This window comes from Grampus griseus, assembly GCF_964374135.1.
Source record: "Grampus griseus genome assembly, chromosome: 15".
NCBI lineage: Eukaryota > Metazoa > Chordata > Mammalia > Artiodactyla > Delphinidae > Grampus > Grampus griseus.
Genome location: NC_139009.1, coordinates 26,026,841 through 26,043,932, shown reverse-complemented (window position 1 = coordinate 26,043,932; position 17,092 = coordinate 26,026,841). Strand labels below are relative to the sequence as shown.

General features: G+C 39.5%; 1 protein-coding gene across 6 annotated transcripts in view; it reads right to left on the bottom strand.

Annotated features, from left to right (window-relative positions):
- The window catches only part of LTBP1 (latent transforming growth factor beta binding protein 1), a gene marked incomplete at its 5' end in the record, with an annotated part of 426,899 nt that overhangs the window by 117,503 nt on the left and 292,304 nt on the right, over nt 1–17,092 (bottom strand). For all 6 annotated transcript variants that reach the window (XM_082672355.1, XM_082672356.1, XM_082672357.1 and 3 more), the window contains 4 exons: nt 4,836–4,955; nt 8,440–8,562; nt 8,965–9,090; nt 10,311–10,436. In XM_082672355.1, coding sequence (XP_082528481.1) covers nt 4,836–4,955; nt 8,440–8,562; nt 8,965–9,090; nt 10,311–10,436 — 495 coding nt within the window. The remainder of the gene's footprint in view (nt 1–4,835; nt 4,956–8,439; nt 8,563–8,964; nt 9,091–10,310; nt 10,437–17,092) is intronic.

The window sequence follows — 17,092 nt, the reverse complement described above, 5'->3', positions numbered from 1 at the left end:
ATAATATCCACAAAAGGCAGACCGTGAGCTCAGCTGCCATCTTACATAAAAAGAATAATTGTAGGACTAAAGTCTTCAATTTTTTTTAAGTTTATGAATTTTCATATATTCCATAAAGGTTAACAATGAGTCTTAAAATCTGAAAAGAAATCCTAAGGTGAAAAGAACTCCTAGAACAAGGAGCTCTCCATGTTTATCCTGCAAGTTTTCTGCACCTGGTTTTGGTTAAGACTGTGGCTAACCAGTTGTCAAGTGGATTGAACAATACTAAGTTCTTCAAATACTGAAGACCTACTACATTTAGAACACTCAAACGGGAGTCACAAAGTCATCATTAACTTAACTACGGCCAAGAAAGAAGGATCACTTTGATTAAAATCTCAGAAATTTGTGTCCCCGTATCACATGGCTTGTTAGACTCAACTATAAGGCAAGGCAATAAACTCAAAAAAGGCTAGCTGCGCACATCTACCAGGTGACAGATATTATATATTGTGTCTATTGTGTAGATATTGTGAAGGTGAGCAAAGAAAGTGAAGCAAAAGAAAGAGGATGGCAGTACTGTAGAAGTGAAAACATTTGTTAGGGATGACACTGCAGAAAAGCATTATGATTCTCAAGAAGTATATTCCAGCAAAACAAAAATGCTCAGAAGTTGAAAGGAAACTGTAAGATTGAGACAACTTAGATTCAAAAGAGAAAGCTCCTATGACAGTTAAAAACTATATGAAATGAGCTTAAAGAAAGCCAAAGAGAAGACAGTTATCCATAAAAATTTGACATATAATTTACTTTAACAGGTATCAGTTATTATTGCATTTCTTCTATTTCAGGACAAGGGAAATAAAACGGAGGTAATAGGGTTGGGGGAAGAAGGATTATAACATTTCTTGGGTCCTACCTTGTGTCAGACACCTTACTCAGTGCTTTATATCACATTTAATTCTAACAATAAACCCCATGAAGAAAGTATTTCAATACACATGTTACAGATATTGAAACCAAGCTTCAGAGAGGTCACATAGCCCATAATCTGCCTAAATTCAGGGAAATATGATCTTTATATCACAGTTACTGAATGCACCTTTAAACAATTATACATTAGAGAATTTCCTTTGGGGGATGGCTCTAGTCAGGTCTGAATCAGGCTAGTACTTCAACAGTCAAGGGAAACCTGTAAATTGAGGACTTGACATGTTAGCTTCCTTCAAGAACGGTTCTGATTGAAAGCAGCCAGATGGAACTGGCCAGAACCCAGGGTGATGAAATAGTCCTAAAAGGTGGGGATCGTGTGGGCAACAGCTCCAGGCTGAATGTGAGGTCCAAGGAATACAGTGTTAAAACGATGAAAGTGGCTCTCAAGAGAGCACAGAAATCCACAATTGGAAAGAAGAAGGTACATTAACAGAAGAGCCAACACGAGTTGCCAAAAAAGCATTAAGGGATAGAAATTTTGAAAGTGCACAATAAACTATTGAGAATGAAGGATCATATGCCCTGAACTAAACCCTAGGAAAAAGTATAAAACCCCAGACAGCACCTGCTGACATTTGACCTGTTTCTGCCCCAAACAATTTCTGTTCTAATTCATAAATCAAGGAGAAGCATCAATCAGTAAGATCCAGTTTACATGGCATGAATACAAAGAGGCCATTAACGGTTTCAGCAAGTTCACCATTTAGTCAGCGAAAGCAGCATAAAGTGTAACTGGCATCGAATCCCTGCAGAACATAAGGGTCAAAATGGCAATTCTTAATTCTTAATGAAACCATTTAATAGAAAAAAGAGCCAACTGGACATCGAGATCGAGTTTTTTTTTAAAAAAAACCATAAGCGTAATGCCAAAGAAAGTACTATTCTGTACAACACTGTACAAGTTTAATTATAATAACTTAAAAATATGCTGTGAGAGGACAGTGGTAGAAAAAGAAGGATACTAAGACTTACAGAACAGCCCAGCGAGGTAGGGATTATCATCTCTACAGATGACAACTAACAAATGTTCTGTGTAGGACTTTTCTCTCAACAATGAGATTCAGGAATTTTTTTTAGTCTTTAATGCCCTCATACATTAAAACTTGGGGGAAAATGTCTCATCAATATACCCTGAATTGTCTGCACTAAAAGGATAGAGAAAGCCTCAAAACTAGTCACATTTAACTGTTAGACACAGAAACAGTCGATTCGCAAGGAACATTTTGTAAACCATTTATCATTTGACGCCTTCTCTGACCTCCGTAGAATCTCTAACACTCTCTATATCCCTTAGGCAGTTTTTTTTTTTTCTTCATGGCACTCATCACACCTGACATACCATATGCTCTACTTTCTTACTTGTGAACTCTAGAGGCTAAGTGCAATGAAGGGAGGAAATTTATTTTGTTCACTCTCAACTCCCAGGGTCTAAAACAAAATGCCTGGCTCAAAGCATGAATACAGTGTTGAATGATGAAAGTGGCAAATGAAGAAATGAATATATGTCAGGTTGTGTTATCAATGAGCTCAACTCAAAGATGAGCTTAGGTAGGATTGCACCTTCTGAAAAGTATTTTAGCGTACCAGAAGTAGAAAGATAAGACCTAAAATGTATAAAGGAACAAACCCAAAAAGATATGACTGGGTATCCACAAGCACTGTCAGAGTATTGCAGAAAAATCCAGTCCATTCATTGGCTCAATCTGAGCAGAAAGGTATGTTGCAATATCTGCTTTTCATCACACTCAACTTTAACATTTACAGCTCAACTGCCATAAAAAACTAAGATGGAAAAATCCATTTTGGTACAATCTGCAAGAGTCCACAGGAGAAATTTACAAGAACTGCAAGTTCAAGATGAGCAATGGATGGCATTGTAATTACATCACAGAGGAGAAGCTTGATTGACAGATGACATACACCTAAAACTCTACCCAAGGCAGAAGGAGAAAAGTACCCAGCCTACTTTTAATAGGAAATGTGTGATCTTAGTTGGCAATGCAAAACCGAAAGTTATTGCTTGGCCAAGTGGCCAAGTGTGTGACTTGGGGTGAGTAACATGGTGACCTAATAGTTCTGCTTATGATTTTACTAATCTGGCTGGCAACATGATATTGCTGTTAAATGAGGTGCTCTGTTTCTGTCACTCAACTGGAGCAGCGTGGTCACAATCAGATTGATTACGCACATCTAGGTGTAAGAACTCATTTATTATTATTCCCCAACCTAGATCCATGCATTTACATTGAAGAGCATCACTTTCCCATTTGGTCAGTCATGTTGCATTAGTAAATTCATGAATCAGGGCTGTGTTTATACCACGATTGTGAATTTTAGTTAGTTAAGGTAAAGTTCGGGCTCTGCTCTTGGATTACAATACGCATTGATATGTGAAAACGAGTACAAGAATGGAACCTTGATAGGCAACTATGAAATTTATGCCAAATGGAAAAATTAAAACCAAATGCACATTCTGACCAACGCTGATTACATAAACAAATGCTTATGAAAACAAAAAATTTTCTTCTCCCCAAAGATCAACATCTCACAATTCCACTGATAGAGACCCTTGGGGATGGGCATGAGATTCAGGGCAGGGGGCCACCTGCAACTGGTAGAGGCTTAGCTCATGCTGCCAGGTGATGAGTCCAAAGCTTTGAAATTGGGAGTGCTTCCACCAAGCCTACCTATCCCACCTCCTCTAGAACACCCCCCCGTCTTCCCAGAGATGTAAGAATAAAGACCAACTTTTTTTTGTAGAACCAAGAGGGTCTGGCATGGTCTGCCCCCTCATCCTGCAGCAAATCTTCCCTTGTACTCTGGCCTTCAGCATACTAGCCTTTCAGCTTCTGGAACATGACCTGCCTCCTCCTTCCACGAGCCCCCTGCACATGTCAAATGTCCAAAATGATCTCCCTCCCATCCCCTACCCCAGTCAAACCCCCGGCCAAAGCTTAACTCAAGAATTTTCCTTGAGGCAACTCATTTTGTCATATGCTCTTGTAACATCAAAGAACCCTCCTTCCTAACACTTGGCTCATTTGTACATTTGCATTTACTTATGACATGTCTAGCTGAGTATCTGTCTCCTCAACTAGATAGTAAGTTCCATGAAGAAGGTACTTTTTTGGTCCCTCAGTGTATCCCAGCACTGAGTACAACTCTGGGTATAGATAGTGAGTTCTACTGCATTTGTGGAAGACAGGAAGGAAGGAAGGACGGAAAAGTTTAACTCACATTGTCAGAATGTGGCATGGAGCAGAAAAAGATCAGGAACACAAAGGAAAACCATTAACAGGGAAAGCTAACTAGAGCACAGGTAATTGGGACCAAAGCAGATTCATCACTTATCTTCCTCAGTGCCTAAAGTAGGTACTCCGTATTTGTTAAATACTTGAATGAATGAATGAATGAATATAGGGGCACGGGCAATCAATCCAGATTTCTCTTTCTACATTTGCAACTTGTGCTGCAAGTCTGTGTATATTTCCTGATTCTATGAGTCTGTGGTAGCTTCTCATGCCTTTTCTCTCTTTTTAAGCATTTTGCTCTCCACTTCTCTCTCTCTGTGGCACTGATTATTTTATTTGGTTTTGGGTATTAATCACAGCAGGGCTAACAATTTGTTTCAATCAGAATTATCTGTCCCATGTAAAATCTCACTTCCTTCATGTCAACTGAATTTCTTACTTTCTTCATGGTTAAAAGTTACTTAGAACTTTTCTCTGAATGACATGAGTTTGTTACATCCCTTTTTTTCTTTTTCCACTTTGAAAGATGCCTCACTTGGCATTATACCACTCTGTCAGAAAACGGACCAGACAGACGAAACACAACTATGATAACACTCTAGTACCTACCAAGACACTGCCCATTCCAGCCTCGGAACCCTTCCGTGCAGGGAACACACTGGTAAGATCCAGGAGAATTCACACACTGCTCATCTGGACAAGTACTTGGAGTTAAACATTCATCAACATCTGAAAAAATAAAAAAGCTAGGTCACAGACATTTTATCGGAATACTAAAACACAAACTGACTCGTACGATGAAAGGGAAAAGAGGCATGTTTTATCTACATTTTGGTGAGGAAAACAATAACTGAAAAAGTGACACACTGGGTCTGTACTTAAACACCCAGTGAGAATGCATGGCCGAGTATACCATGCATACCATGCATGCAAACCTTTATGGCCCCAATTCTCCAACTGGCAGGCCCAGACCTCTCCACTCTGGGAATTGGCAGTTCTCTGGGGCCACTCTCTGGACATCAAACCTTTCAAGTAATAGCATGGCTTGCCAGAAAGAAATACAAGAAATGGACATGAGTGTGAGGAAGCCATTTATCCACCTGGCTAGAGGTTCTCTCTGCAGTCACTGGACGCCCTAGGGAAATTCTTGCTTTGGCTTCATGGCCCCCAAAACATCCTAGGTTTGAATAATTTAAAACATTGCATATGAGAGGAATTCCTCGGAGGTGGAAAAAGAATATTAGGAGAGAACGAACTCATCAAATACTTCCAAGATTTTCCAGAAAATACAGTGAATGATCATAGGGTAATACATTCTGGTTTAAAATACACCTTACTTTTCCCATTCACAGCTAATGAAAGTTATTAATCCTTGTTCTTTTCAATGTGAGGAGAAAAAAAACACCTTAAATACAGATAGAACTGTGGCAGAGATACAGGAGCTTCAGGCTTTTTTAAGAATAGTAAAACAATAAAATGGAGGAAAAGTAACATATAGGAGATGGTTCAACAGTTTAAAATGAGTAGTAAAACCTTGGGTACCAACCCCAACAAAAATAGGTGTTTTTCTGGAGTTGAGTTTTGAATTCAAGTGAGTGGATTCAATGTCTAAGTGTCTCAATATGAGATGTATATAGGACCTCTAATCATACCTAAAATGTAAACAGATTTTTCAGGACATAAGCTAAAAATTGAAAGAAATATATAATGAATACACTGAACATACATGGGTATTTGAGGTCATCATTCTGGTAAGTTCTCAAAAATCATCTCTCATTATATATCAATAGACATGTGTGAAAAGATGCTTAAGGTAAAAGATGTTATTAATAGAATAAGCACCAGGTCAGTGTTGTAATTTTTTTTTTTTTTCCTATCAGCGAAAAATTCTTGCCAATAGACAATGACACACAGTGTTTTTTTTAGGTCAGATGTTCTGGGACTTCTTGTTCTACAAAAAGATGATGCTTGCCAGTTTCATTTTCCAAACAGCATTACATCCTTCTCTGTATGGGATATTTTAAAAAATGGAACTATAACTGCTAAGTCAGAGAGGGTCATTGAGATAGGCTGGTTTGATAAATAAGGTACAACGCTGAGAAACACAAGACAATATCCCTGCATTTCCTGTTGCTCTCACCTCTGTTTGCTTGTTCCCTCATCTGTAAATGAGGGACTACCGGCCTGGTAATACCTTCACAGAATAAAGTAAGGATGCATGAGATAACGTCTGTAAACTACAATAGACTCCTTGGAGACTGGCGCTGTTTGAAAGCAACTTTGTCAGTGACAGCTGAGAAAATCTTCAGTGAGCCAGAAGCCCGGGGACCTTTGGTTCTAGTCCATGATGAAATGAGAAAACAGCTACATTATTTGACTCCTTCATTTCAAGCCTTTTCATGGGGATAGAATTATATAATTATTTACTCAGGGAATGCTGGTGATATTTCTGTTAAATAATTTCTATACACTGAATAGTCTCCTAACTGCTTTCCATTTATTTCCTTTATCTTCAAATTTCTTTTCTATTCCTTTCTCCTGTCCATCCTTATGCTCTGGTAATTCCTAAATAGCTTATCTTCCTGTCCTGAGTCTGTGTGTAGAACTTGAGGATCCATATTTGACCTTCTGGAGGAGCATTGCTTTGCAAATAAATGCTTGTCAGACATACCCACGCCTTTTTTTTAAAAAAACATTCCCACAATTACAGATGTTCTGAGAAGATCTATGCAAAAACAAAACGAGTCAGGGAAAGGGGAAGTTTAAGGAAACTAACACTTCTTGAGAACAAGGTGACAGGCACCATACAACATTCTGCAACACCCATTTACTTGCACAAGCCTGAAAGTTCACTGCATGGTTCCCATTTTACAGATGAAGAACTAAGTTTTGAAGGGGCTACGTACCTGGCTCCAAGTTAGACAGTTACTGAGTGCGGGGGTCATGCCATAGCCTCTGCTCTCCCCATCCTCAAGCTACCTCCAGAGCAGAGGGAGGTAGCTTCCCGTAAGAGGAAAGTAGGGACACTTCACACCTGTGCTGTCCCATGGCCCTCAGCCGTCAGGAGAAGAGTTCATATCTGTGTCCCGATGGGAGCTGATCAGAGATGCAGTAACATAAAACGCTCCCCACTTCTCTCCAGATAACTCAGGGGCTGAGGCAAGGGGCCAGCAAGAAAGGCAGGTGCAGGCTGCCAAAAAACTGTCTAATGAGCTCTCCCTCCAGACCCGGTCATTAGAACCACGAAGAAAACCAACATGTAGGAGCCAAGAGACAGCTGAGAGCAGCCTGCCCCAACTGGCCCATCCCTCCCGAGTGCTGGAGGCCCAGCCACGTCTGAAAAGAGGCTCAATGTCAGGCAGCCGGGCAGGGAACCCCACAGAACCAGCACCATCCCTACAGACAGTCTCCTCAAAAATGTGCCCAGAGACCCCTGCTCCTCTGCCCTCACATTTCTTTGGCAAGATTTAAGCAGAGGTTCAACATATTTCTTCACGAAAATCATTATTCAAAGCGTACCATGGTGGTTTCAAAAAGTACCTGTGTGACTTGGACACAGGCACGAGCAGAAATATTCAATGGTTAATCATTTTAATTCTGAAAAGTTAAAAACTTTTCAAAACATTTTTACAACGAGAGCAAATCCATTGCTGGGGTCAATACGAAAGAAATTTTATCTAGCACAGCTGGAATCTGACTTGGAGCTGGTCAGACAGCACTTCTGTAGACAGTCTGCAAGCAAGTCCCAGAACACATGCGAAAGAAAGAAGCTGAGACAAAGGAATGGAACAAGGCGAAAAGGTCGACAACAATAAGTCCGCACTGGTGACACCTGCACCATGCCCCCAGATGAATGATGCAGACACTACAATTAAGTCTGGGTTTGTACCAAAATCCTCTGCAGTTAACTGTTCTAAAAGTGATTTCACTCCACATACCAGAGAAGGCAGATACTGAAATGAGTAATAAAGAGCATATGAAGGTGGAAAATGACCCAGACAGAGCCACTGAAGTAAGGCAAAGGGGCTGTGATCCCAGAAGGCAGCAAGAGCTTGGATGAGCTGGTATCCTGCGCAGATCGGTGGTGAAGGAAAATTCGTACCAGGCCAGGTGCCCGCCAGCCCTGGGTTCTGGACCCAGCCCTGCATTTCATGGTCACGTGCACTCAGCACTTCAAAGGGGCGCAGGCTCCCCATCCTCTCAGCAGACTCACCCTCGCAATGGCCTCCGGGGGTCATGCGGTACCCGCTGTCGCAGTATTCACACCGGAAGGCCCCCACGGTATTGACGCAGTGCCCTTCCCCACAGACGTCTGGCCTCAGGCACTCATCAACATCTACGCAAAGCAGAAAACGTTGTCGAGTTTTATTTCCCAAAACATAATTCCAAACCTCTCCCGTCTCCCAGGTTAGTTCGATGTTAAGAATGAAGCAACTGATTCCTAACATCTATCATCTCTTTGATTTGTTCCAAAAAATTGAGTGGTTTTGATTTACTCGAATCCAAAAGAAACATTTAATGCCTCTGGTTTTTGCAGACATTTGATACTATTCATTCAAAACTGTTGGGGAAAAAATTCCATTTTTTAATCTTCCAGTATCTAGCAGATAACTATGTTGTAACAGGGGTTTAATAATAAATTTGGGGTGGTCTGAATAAGCCCTGGACTGATGGAATCTTAGGGGAGCTAGAAATCCGCATGTGGAAATTTACACATCTGAAAGAACACTGTCATTACCTATGCAGTTAGTACCCTCCTCACTGGCCATGAACCCCGCTGGGCAAATACACAAGAAACTTCCCTCAGTGTTTTCACAGCGTCCCTGGGAGCAGAGGTGTTGGGCCTGAGCGCATTCATCAATATCTGTTAACAAAAAGACAGATAAAAGGATTAGTGTAGTCTAGCATGAAATTCTCAGTCTCTCTGTTCATGAAATACCAGTACACCAACCCCCGTGTCCCACAAACCTTTATAAGTGAGGAAAACAGTAAAAGGAGACACGATCAGTCTTCCTGAATACCTGAAGGGCTGTTACTGGGAAAAGGGAATACACATACGGTGTACTGCTTTGAAAGCTCAAGCTACAACCCTGACATAGGTGTTTCAAAGAGAAAGATTTCAGGTCACCACAAAAGGACCTGCCTGATAACTGGAGTCATGTAAGCACTGGAATTCACTGTGCAACTCCCAGGCCAGCTCAGCAGAGACAGTCAGAAATGGTGGGACAGGCACTCTTTCACTGTGCACTTGGGTAAAGCGAGACTGAATCATCTCGACCGACTGCCCTTTTCAACTTTATGTGCTGGGGTTCTAAACATAATACATCTAATGTATACAAATTCAAGAGACAGAGCCATGTTATGATGGAGCAGGTGGATGTTCCCCTCATACCTCACCCCACATATATATGCAAAACAAAACGGCAAAAGTCACATCTGCATAATGGCATTTAGCATATTAAAGTGGGTTTAATTAGGTATATGCCTTTGTTGCTCTATATTTGCCTTATAGCTCTTAGTGCTGAATTTTCTTTTTCTAAAAAAATGATATTAAATTTAGTGTTAACACATTAAAATGACCTACTTGACACTATTACACCCCTTTTTTGAGATTCATTTTTTTCCCCAAAGAAGCATATATGAGATCCCTACTTCATAAATTCATTAATAGTTTTGTGTCAGCATATATTGATTTTCAATATAGAAATCCCTTTTAAAAATCAGATTTTATGAACTTAGATGAACATAATTCTTTACTGCAGAATATATTAATTTGTTTTGCTAAATATGTTTGTAGATAGCTATTTCTAGAACTCTTAATTTTATATTCTTTCCCTGAAAAGCTTTGGGAAGTTATTCCACCTTTATGTAATTGTATTACACTTGGCAAGGTAGGTAGCATTGAACCAAGCGGTAAGAGCTTCCTAGGAGTTTACTGAACCTCTTTTTGAGTACCCTTAGCTCAGGGATAAAATTTTTAAAAAATTAAACACAATAACATTTTCCCCATAATAAAAAAAATGTTCTTTACGTGCAAATATTTGATATTTAATAATCTCATCTACCAAAAGTGTCTCTTCTTACCAACACATTTCCTCTGTTGCTCACTGAACTTGTAGCCATCATAGCATATACAGGTATACCTCACCGGTAGGTTAATGCAGTGTCCTGCTCCACAGATATCAGGGTTCACAGTACATTCATTGATTTCTTTAAAAATAAAAAAATGTAGGGAAAAACAGATATAAACAAAGATTCCATTGCTACTTGCAAACCATTACTTGTGTTTCCTGATTACCTTATTGCCAGGTATGCAATTAGAAAACAAAATTTTATACTCTAAAATCAAGTATAAATTCATTTGATTACCGATGATCATCATTTCATAATTGATCAGTTAGTCCCAGCCAAGGTCATGAATAATTCTTAATGAAACAACTTCTAAGATGAACTGGAGAAGGTGGAAATTCGGAAAGAGGCCATGTTAAAACGTTATAGTCAATTGTGAATTTCCAAGATGGCCCATCAATGAGTTTCTATCCACTCCAGTTCATTTTGAATGATGGACCAATCACATGATTTCTCCTGATAAGAAATAGATGGTAACTTTCTATTTGTTAGCAGGACAAATTCAAGTTCCAAAAACTACATTCAACCTCCTTCCAAATTTCTCATTAATTCTCCAGAAAGATTTACCACTTCTAATCAAAGCAGAACTTCTGGATGCAACTTACTCTTCATTTGCCAATTTCAACAGGAGCATATTTTATTTACACTAGTACAGAATCTTCCTCCAAATCTTCTCTGCTCAATTCCTCCCTCACTCTCCTCCTGATTCCTGCATGAGACTGGCTTCTTCTATGAAGCCTGAGAAGATGAGCCCTGAGTCCTCACTCCACCCACAGACAAGGCCGTGGTCAAGGCAAGGTGAGAGGAGCTCCCAGTGGGTGAAGGCCATCACGGTGTGTTTTATTACCAAGAGGACCTGAGGACTCAAAGGTGACCTGAGATGAATTACTCCAAGACAGTCTGTTGATTTCAATGATCTTTGTAAGAATGTATAATAGAATAGTGGGGGGCGGGGGGCACAGCTGGTGGTCAGAAGCCCAGCCTTGGAGGACAGTACAGGTACCAACCTCGCTGCCCTTTCTTAGCTCTGTAACAAAGAGCAAGTTACTTAAACAATCTAAGCCTCACTTTTCTGTCTGTGTAAATGAGAATTATCAGAGCACCAACTTCAGAGCGTGAAGTTCTAAAGAGTTAACCTAAATAATGCATGTAGCTCAATGCCTGGCACGTTATATGTGCTCAATAAAAGTTAGCCATTATTGGGCTTCCCCGGTGGCGCAGTGGTTAAGAAACCGCCTGCCAATGCAGGGGACACAGGTTCGAGCCCTGGTCCGGGAAGATCCTACATGCCGCGGAGTAACTAAGCCCGTGAGCCACAACTACTGAGCCCGCGTGCTGCAACTACTGAAGCCTGCGCACCTAGATCCTTTGCTCCGCAACAAGAGAAGCCGCCACAATGAGCACCCACGGCAACGAAGAGTAGCCCCCACTCGCTGCAACTAGAGAAAGCCTGCGCGCGGCAACGAAGACCCAACGCAGCCAAAAATAAAACTATAAATAAAATTTTTAAAAAGTTAGCCATTATTACTGATTACTGTGGTTGTTCCTATTGAAGTCATTTAAGAATAGATAACAAAGAAACAGCACATTTATAATAACTACCTTGGGCTGTTATCTCACTGTCATCACGTAGTAAACAACGCTTAAAACAGACGAGACCATGGATGAGCCCAAGCGGCCCAGTGGAGGAAGATGGGGCCTCAAGCATGACAAGCTAAATCACACCTTTGTTAGAGCAATCTATGGCTTGAAGGAAAAGAAAAACAGGCATGCTACTGTCACCAATAACCCACTGTGAATTCTGAAGAAAGATGTGAAAAACAGTGCTTTAACAAAAATTCACTATGGAAATGACCTAAGTTGGGGCGGAGGTTGCTCTCCAAAACCCAAACCACATTCATTTTTCATCAAGTGTTATTCACTGTGCTGCGATTTTAAGACAACCGATGCAAGTCATTTGAAAAGTTGCTAGGCTTTATAAGGACGCATACGACTACAGAGCTGCAGTATTTTGCACCAAATCACTCGGATTATGAAAAAACCACACATTTACAAGTTACTTATACCTTTAGTGAGCCTATTTATGCTAATTCACTATCCGAAAAAGATTGTTTATAGTCAGTATAATATCAAATTACAGAAAAAATGATCCAAAAGGCTAAAAAAACATGGGTGATTAACACGATTGCCTAGACTTAAGTGACTGATACTAACAACATAAAACAATGAATTATGATACATACATAGGATAGATCATTATATAATCATTAACAGGATAGGATAATGCTTATTTGTTAAGAAAATATAGTTAGGTACAAATTATAATATAGGATATGATCTAAATTATTTTATGCACAGAAAAGAAGACTGGAAGGAAATCAGTCTTAAATGTTACAATTATGGGGATTTGTATTGTCTATATTTTTCTGTATTTTTCAAAATTTCTACAATGAACAGGTATAATTACTTCTATAATCAGAAAAGTCTTTCTTAAAAAATTATTATTTCTATGTGCCACAAAAATCTGAAGGTAGAAAAGGTAATCTTCTCCAGGTTCTACTCCTAGACCCTCAGGTAAGCACTCCCTTCTCTGTTTCTAAGAATTCTTTAGTAGAATAGTGTGAGAAGCACATCTTTAACCAGCTATTCTTAAGGTAGGTAGATGCCTTCTTTGAAAATTATTGGTATTTAGATTTCTTGATTTTCTTTGTAATTATTTCCATTATGTTCTTATCTGCCATTTGCTTAAAGCAGAAAAGACATACTGATCAGATTTGCAAAAAGAAAAATTAGAAGATGACTTAATATACTAGGAACAAGAATTCAGAATTAAAAGGCTGTACATCTGGGGTTTTCAGGAAAGGCTTGATCAGTACTCATTGCCCCACCCCCAGCCCCACACATACCAATATGTTGATTACCAAATATTTATTTGTCCTTTCAGGTATAGCTTTAGGATGGATTATTTTACACGTGTGAACAAAAGTCTTCAAAAATATGTGATGCTTAATTCAGATGAGATACATTCCTATACCAGTGTGCCAATATTTAGATCTTTTCTTCTTAAGTCAGATCTAAGATAGGAGAAATGGTTAAGAATTTTAATTCCTTAGTCTTAAGAAATGAATAATAATAGCCTTTCCTTCCAATCTAGTATCTTAAATGGAAGCTATGAGGTTGAAATAGTTATGAGGAAAGCTTGAGGATTTTTAGTTGATTACCTCAGATTAAGTATATAAAGATGCAGCTTGAAAATGTTGATCCCAGTTGGTACGAACGTATGTAAGAAAATGTTACTCTGACACCACTAGAGGGTACTAAGAGATACATCAAAGGAACGAAGGGACATTTACTAACGTATACTTGATTTCTACACTGTTTGCCCCATTTTTTTTTTTTAATATAGGAGTGATGAATGTAACTTATCAGTTTGTCCTCAGAGATACCTTTTATCCATTTGCTAGGAGGATTCCACCCTTCTGAATTAAACAAAAAAAGAAAGCCATAACAACTTCGAAACACCTCTGCTTTCTCTTTACTACTCATCAAAAAATTTACCAGATTATAGTCAACAATACTGTATTATAAATTCCAGTGTTGCTAAGAGATTAAATCTTAACTGTTCTCAACACACAAAAAGGAAAAGTATGTGACATGATAAAGGTGTTAACTAATGCTTTTGTAGTAATCATAGTGCAATATACGAATGTAGCAAACCAACACACTGTATATCTTAAACTTATATAATGTTATGTCAACCACATCTCAAAAAAAAAAAGAACCAAAACAATTGATCAGTACCATTTTTAAGGTAAAAAGTAAATTACTGCTACTCCTATTTTAAAACTTTAAAAACATGTCTCCCACCACCTCTTCCCATGCTTTCCCTCCTTGTCTGTTATGCTTTCATTCTTTTTTTTTTTTTTTTTTGGTGGTACGCGGGCCTCTCACTGCTGTGGCCTCTGCCATTGCGGAGCACAGGCTCCGGACGCGCAGGCTCAGCGGCCATGGCTCACGGGCCCAGCCGCTCCTTGGCATGTGGGATCTTCCCAGACTGGGGCACGAACCTGTGTCCCCTGCATCGGCAGGCGGACTCTCAACCACTGCGCCCCCAGGGAAGCCCCACTTTCATTCTTGATCACATATAAGTTATACAGAAAGCCAAGTCCTGAGGGTATTGTCTTAAAACTGAAAACAAGTTGCTGGCTTTCTCTGGGTTTTGTGGGGCACAGACATTATGCTTTACATTTTTCTAAGAGGTCACTCACACATAGGCTTGTGAGCCTGTTCTCATGGAAAGGATCAGTTCAGGTCAAAACATACATTTCCCTGTACATGCTGATAGCGTCAACACAAACACTGGGAATATGGCAAAGCCTCGCACAGGAAGCACTAATTACTGGCCTCCCGGGCACTCTGGTTAATGATCATGTCTTCTCTTCTAAAGCATGTTTGGTTTCCCAGAGATCAAGAGACTGCTCCCACCGGACTCTTCCAGGTGTCCTCCTTCATAACACCTATCACATTTCCCCGGGTTTGCAGGACCGCCCTATGCTTTCCTACTACATGTGGCCCCTGAAAGAGCTTCACTTGCACTGGGCCAAGGACCTTACTGTTTCTTTCCCAGGAGCCCGTTTAGAATTTGGAAGAAGAGCCATGACCAAAAGCCAGTGGAAAACCAAACACTCTATTTATCCCGGCAAAAAGGCCAGTGGTGGGCTTAAGAGTTTGGTGTTTTTATTTTTAAGAATTAAATGAAAAAGAGCTTTTGACAAAAATATGAAAGTGAGTATGCTGACCTTTAGCTTTTTTCCTCATCATGTGATTACTCAAAATAAATAAATAAACAGAGCTGGAAATATTAAAGCATGATGAGTTAACATGGAAAAAAGTTCACCTTCCATTAGCATACATAGTTTATTGAGGCTGTCATGATACTGGTAATATGCTTCAGGGACAAAGGTTTTTATAAAGTGGTCATTTCTGAGTTCTGGAAAAGATCCAATGAGCAAAATTGTTGTTATAATGTTTGGGCCATGATGATTACAAAGGTTTACACAAAGCAGTCATTGAAAGTCAAAGAATAATTTCTGGCTGGTCTGCAAGGGCCATGGAGAAAGTTTAGGAAGAGCTGGAGGAAGGCATCAAATGTCAACTCATGGAAAGGTTTACAGAAATGCCCTGGCTTCCTAACTGCCCCATAAAGAGCATAAACTGTCCCACAACAACTGAAGCAGATGTTCCCACTTTGTAAATACTCACCAGAGAAATAAAGGTTTGATTTTCCAACCTACCCTTGAGCTATTAAGATACTATGCTAAATCAAGAATTTATATGCTGAAATGTATCATTTATTTGGAAACAGTATACCAATAATATTGCAAACCACCAACTGAGCTGCAGAGAGTGGAAAGTATCACACTTATTCCCTGCAAATACGTGGCTCACTTTATAATTATTGCAAGTCAAAGTGAGTCTGATGAAATCTGCAAAGGCTACTTCCAATCTCACCATCATAAAGATATCATCGTCGAGCAATGTGGAGCTTATTTTGTTTATTTTAGGTACCTACTTATTATTCTATTCCTTTCTTCAATTTATGGATAAAACTAAGACTGACAAACATCTACCTCCTTTGTGTTCTAGGGGAAACAAAACAAAACAAAAAAAACACTGCCTAATGTTTCAGAAAGAAATGATCAGATTGCTCCTTCAATCTACATGTTTGGCTCTCTTATCAAAACCAATGGGAACATCTATATTTTGATTTCAATTAAATTTGATACAAAACAGTCCTCTTGTTCTAGTGTAGATTACAGATCATGTAGTATGGCTCCAAAAATTGCAAGCCATTTAAATTCAAAGACTATTTACAATGTTCTCCCCATGGATTGTTCTAGAAAGATTCTTTTACTATATGAAGTCAGAGCACCTACAAATGCTGCATGAAGATAAAATTTCAATGTCACTTGTTTCCTGGAAGGAAATATTTGTGCTTCAAACATGTGATAGCAGATGTTAGCCCTGTATCTCTGCCAAACTCAAATTAAGCTGTCTTCTAACAACTTCATATAGCACAGCTACTTTCATTTTTTTCAATCAGCTCCGCAGTTCAGTTGAAGCTGAGTAACTGCAATTTATTATTCCTCACAGGCCTGCATTTAAATGATTGGCTACCTTTATCCAGCCAAACTTAACCTCTACAAGAAGTCTGATGGTTGAAGTCAGCCATTGTTAAAAAGGCAGAAAAGTATGTCTTCACATTGGAAAATTGAAACAGTACTTGAAAGAACTTTTGCACTGACAGACTGCAATTTCTCTTTTAATGCTGATATAAACAATGAGAAGATCCTCCCTGACCAAGATGGTATATTACATGTTTGTATGCCTTGCACTGCATAGCAGAGTCTCTCATAGATGGGATTAATAAAGTGGGTAGACATACATGTGACTTCAGAATAGAGAATAACGATTTTAGCCACAGCCATTAAAAAAAAAAATCACTAGCATTTCACCGTATCACTAGAAATATTTAGAATAGCTAACATTTCTATAACACTTTACTCGGTATTTATAGTAAAACCAAAGAGCAGTTGCCCTGCATTCATGTGGGAAGACCATGGCTCTGGGTGCAGCTGCACCTTGAGGGTATCCCTGAAGTAGGTGAAAACACACTGCTGGGTCCATGATGTGACTCTGCACTACTTAGTCAACTGCATTTCACCTTGGGGCAGGGG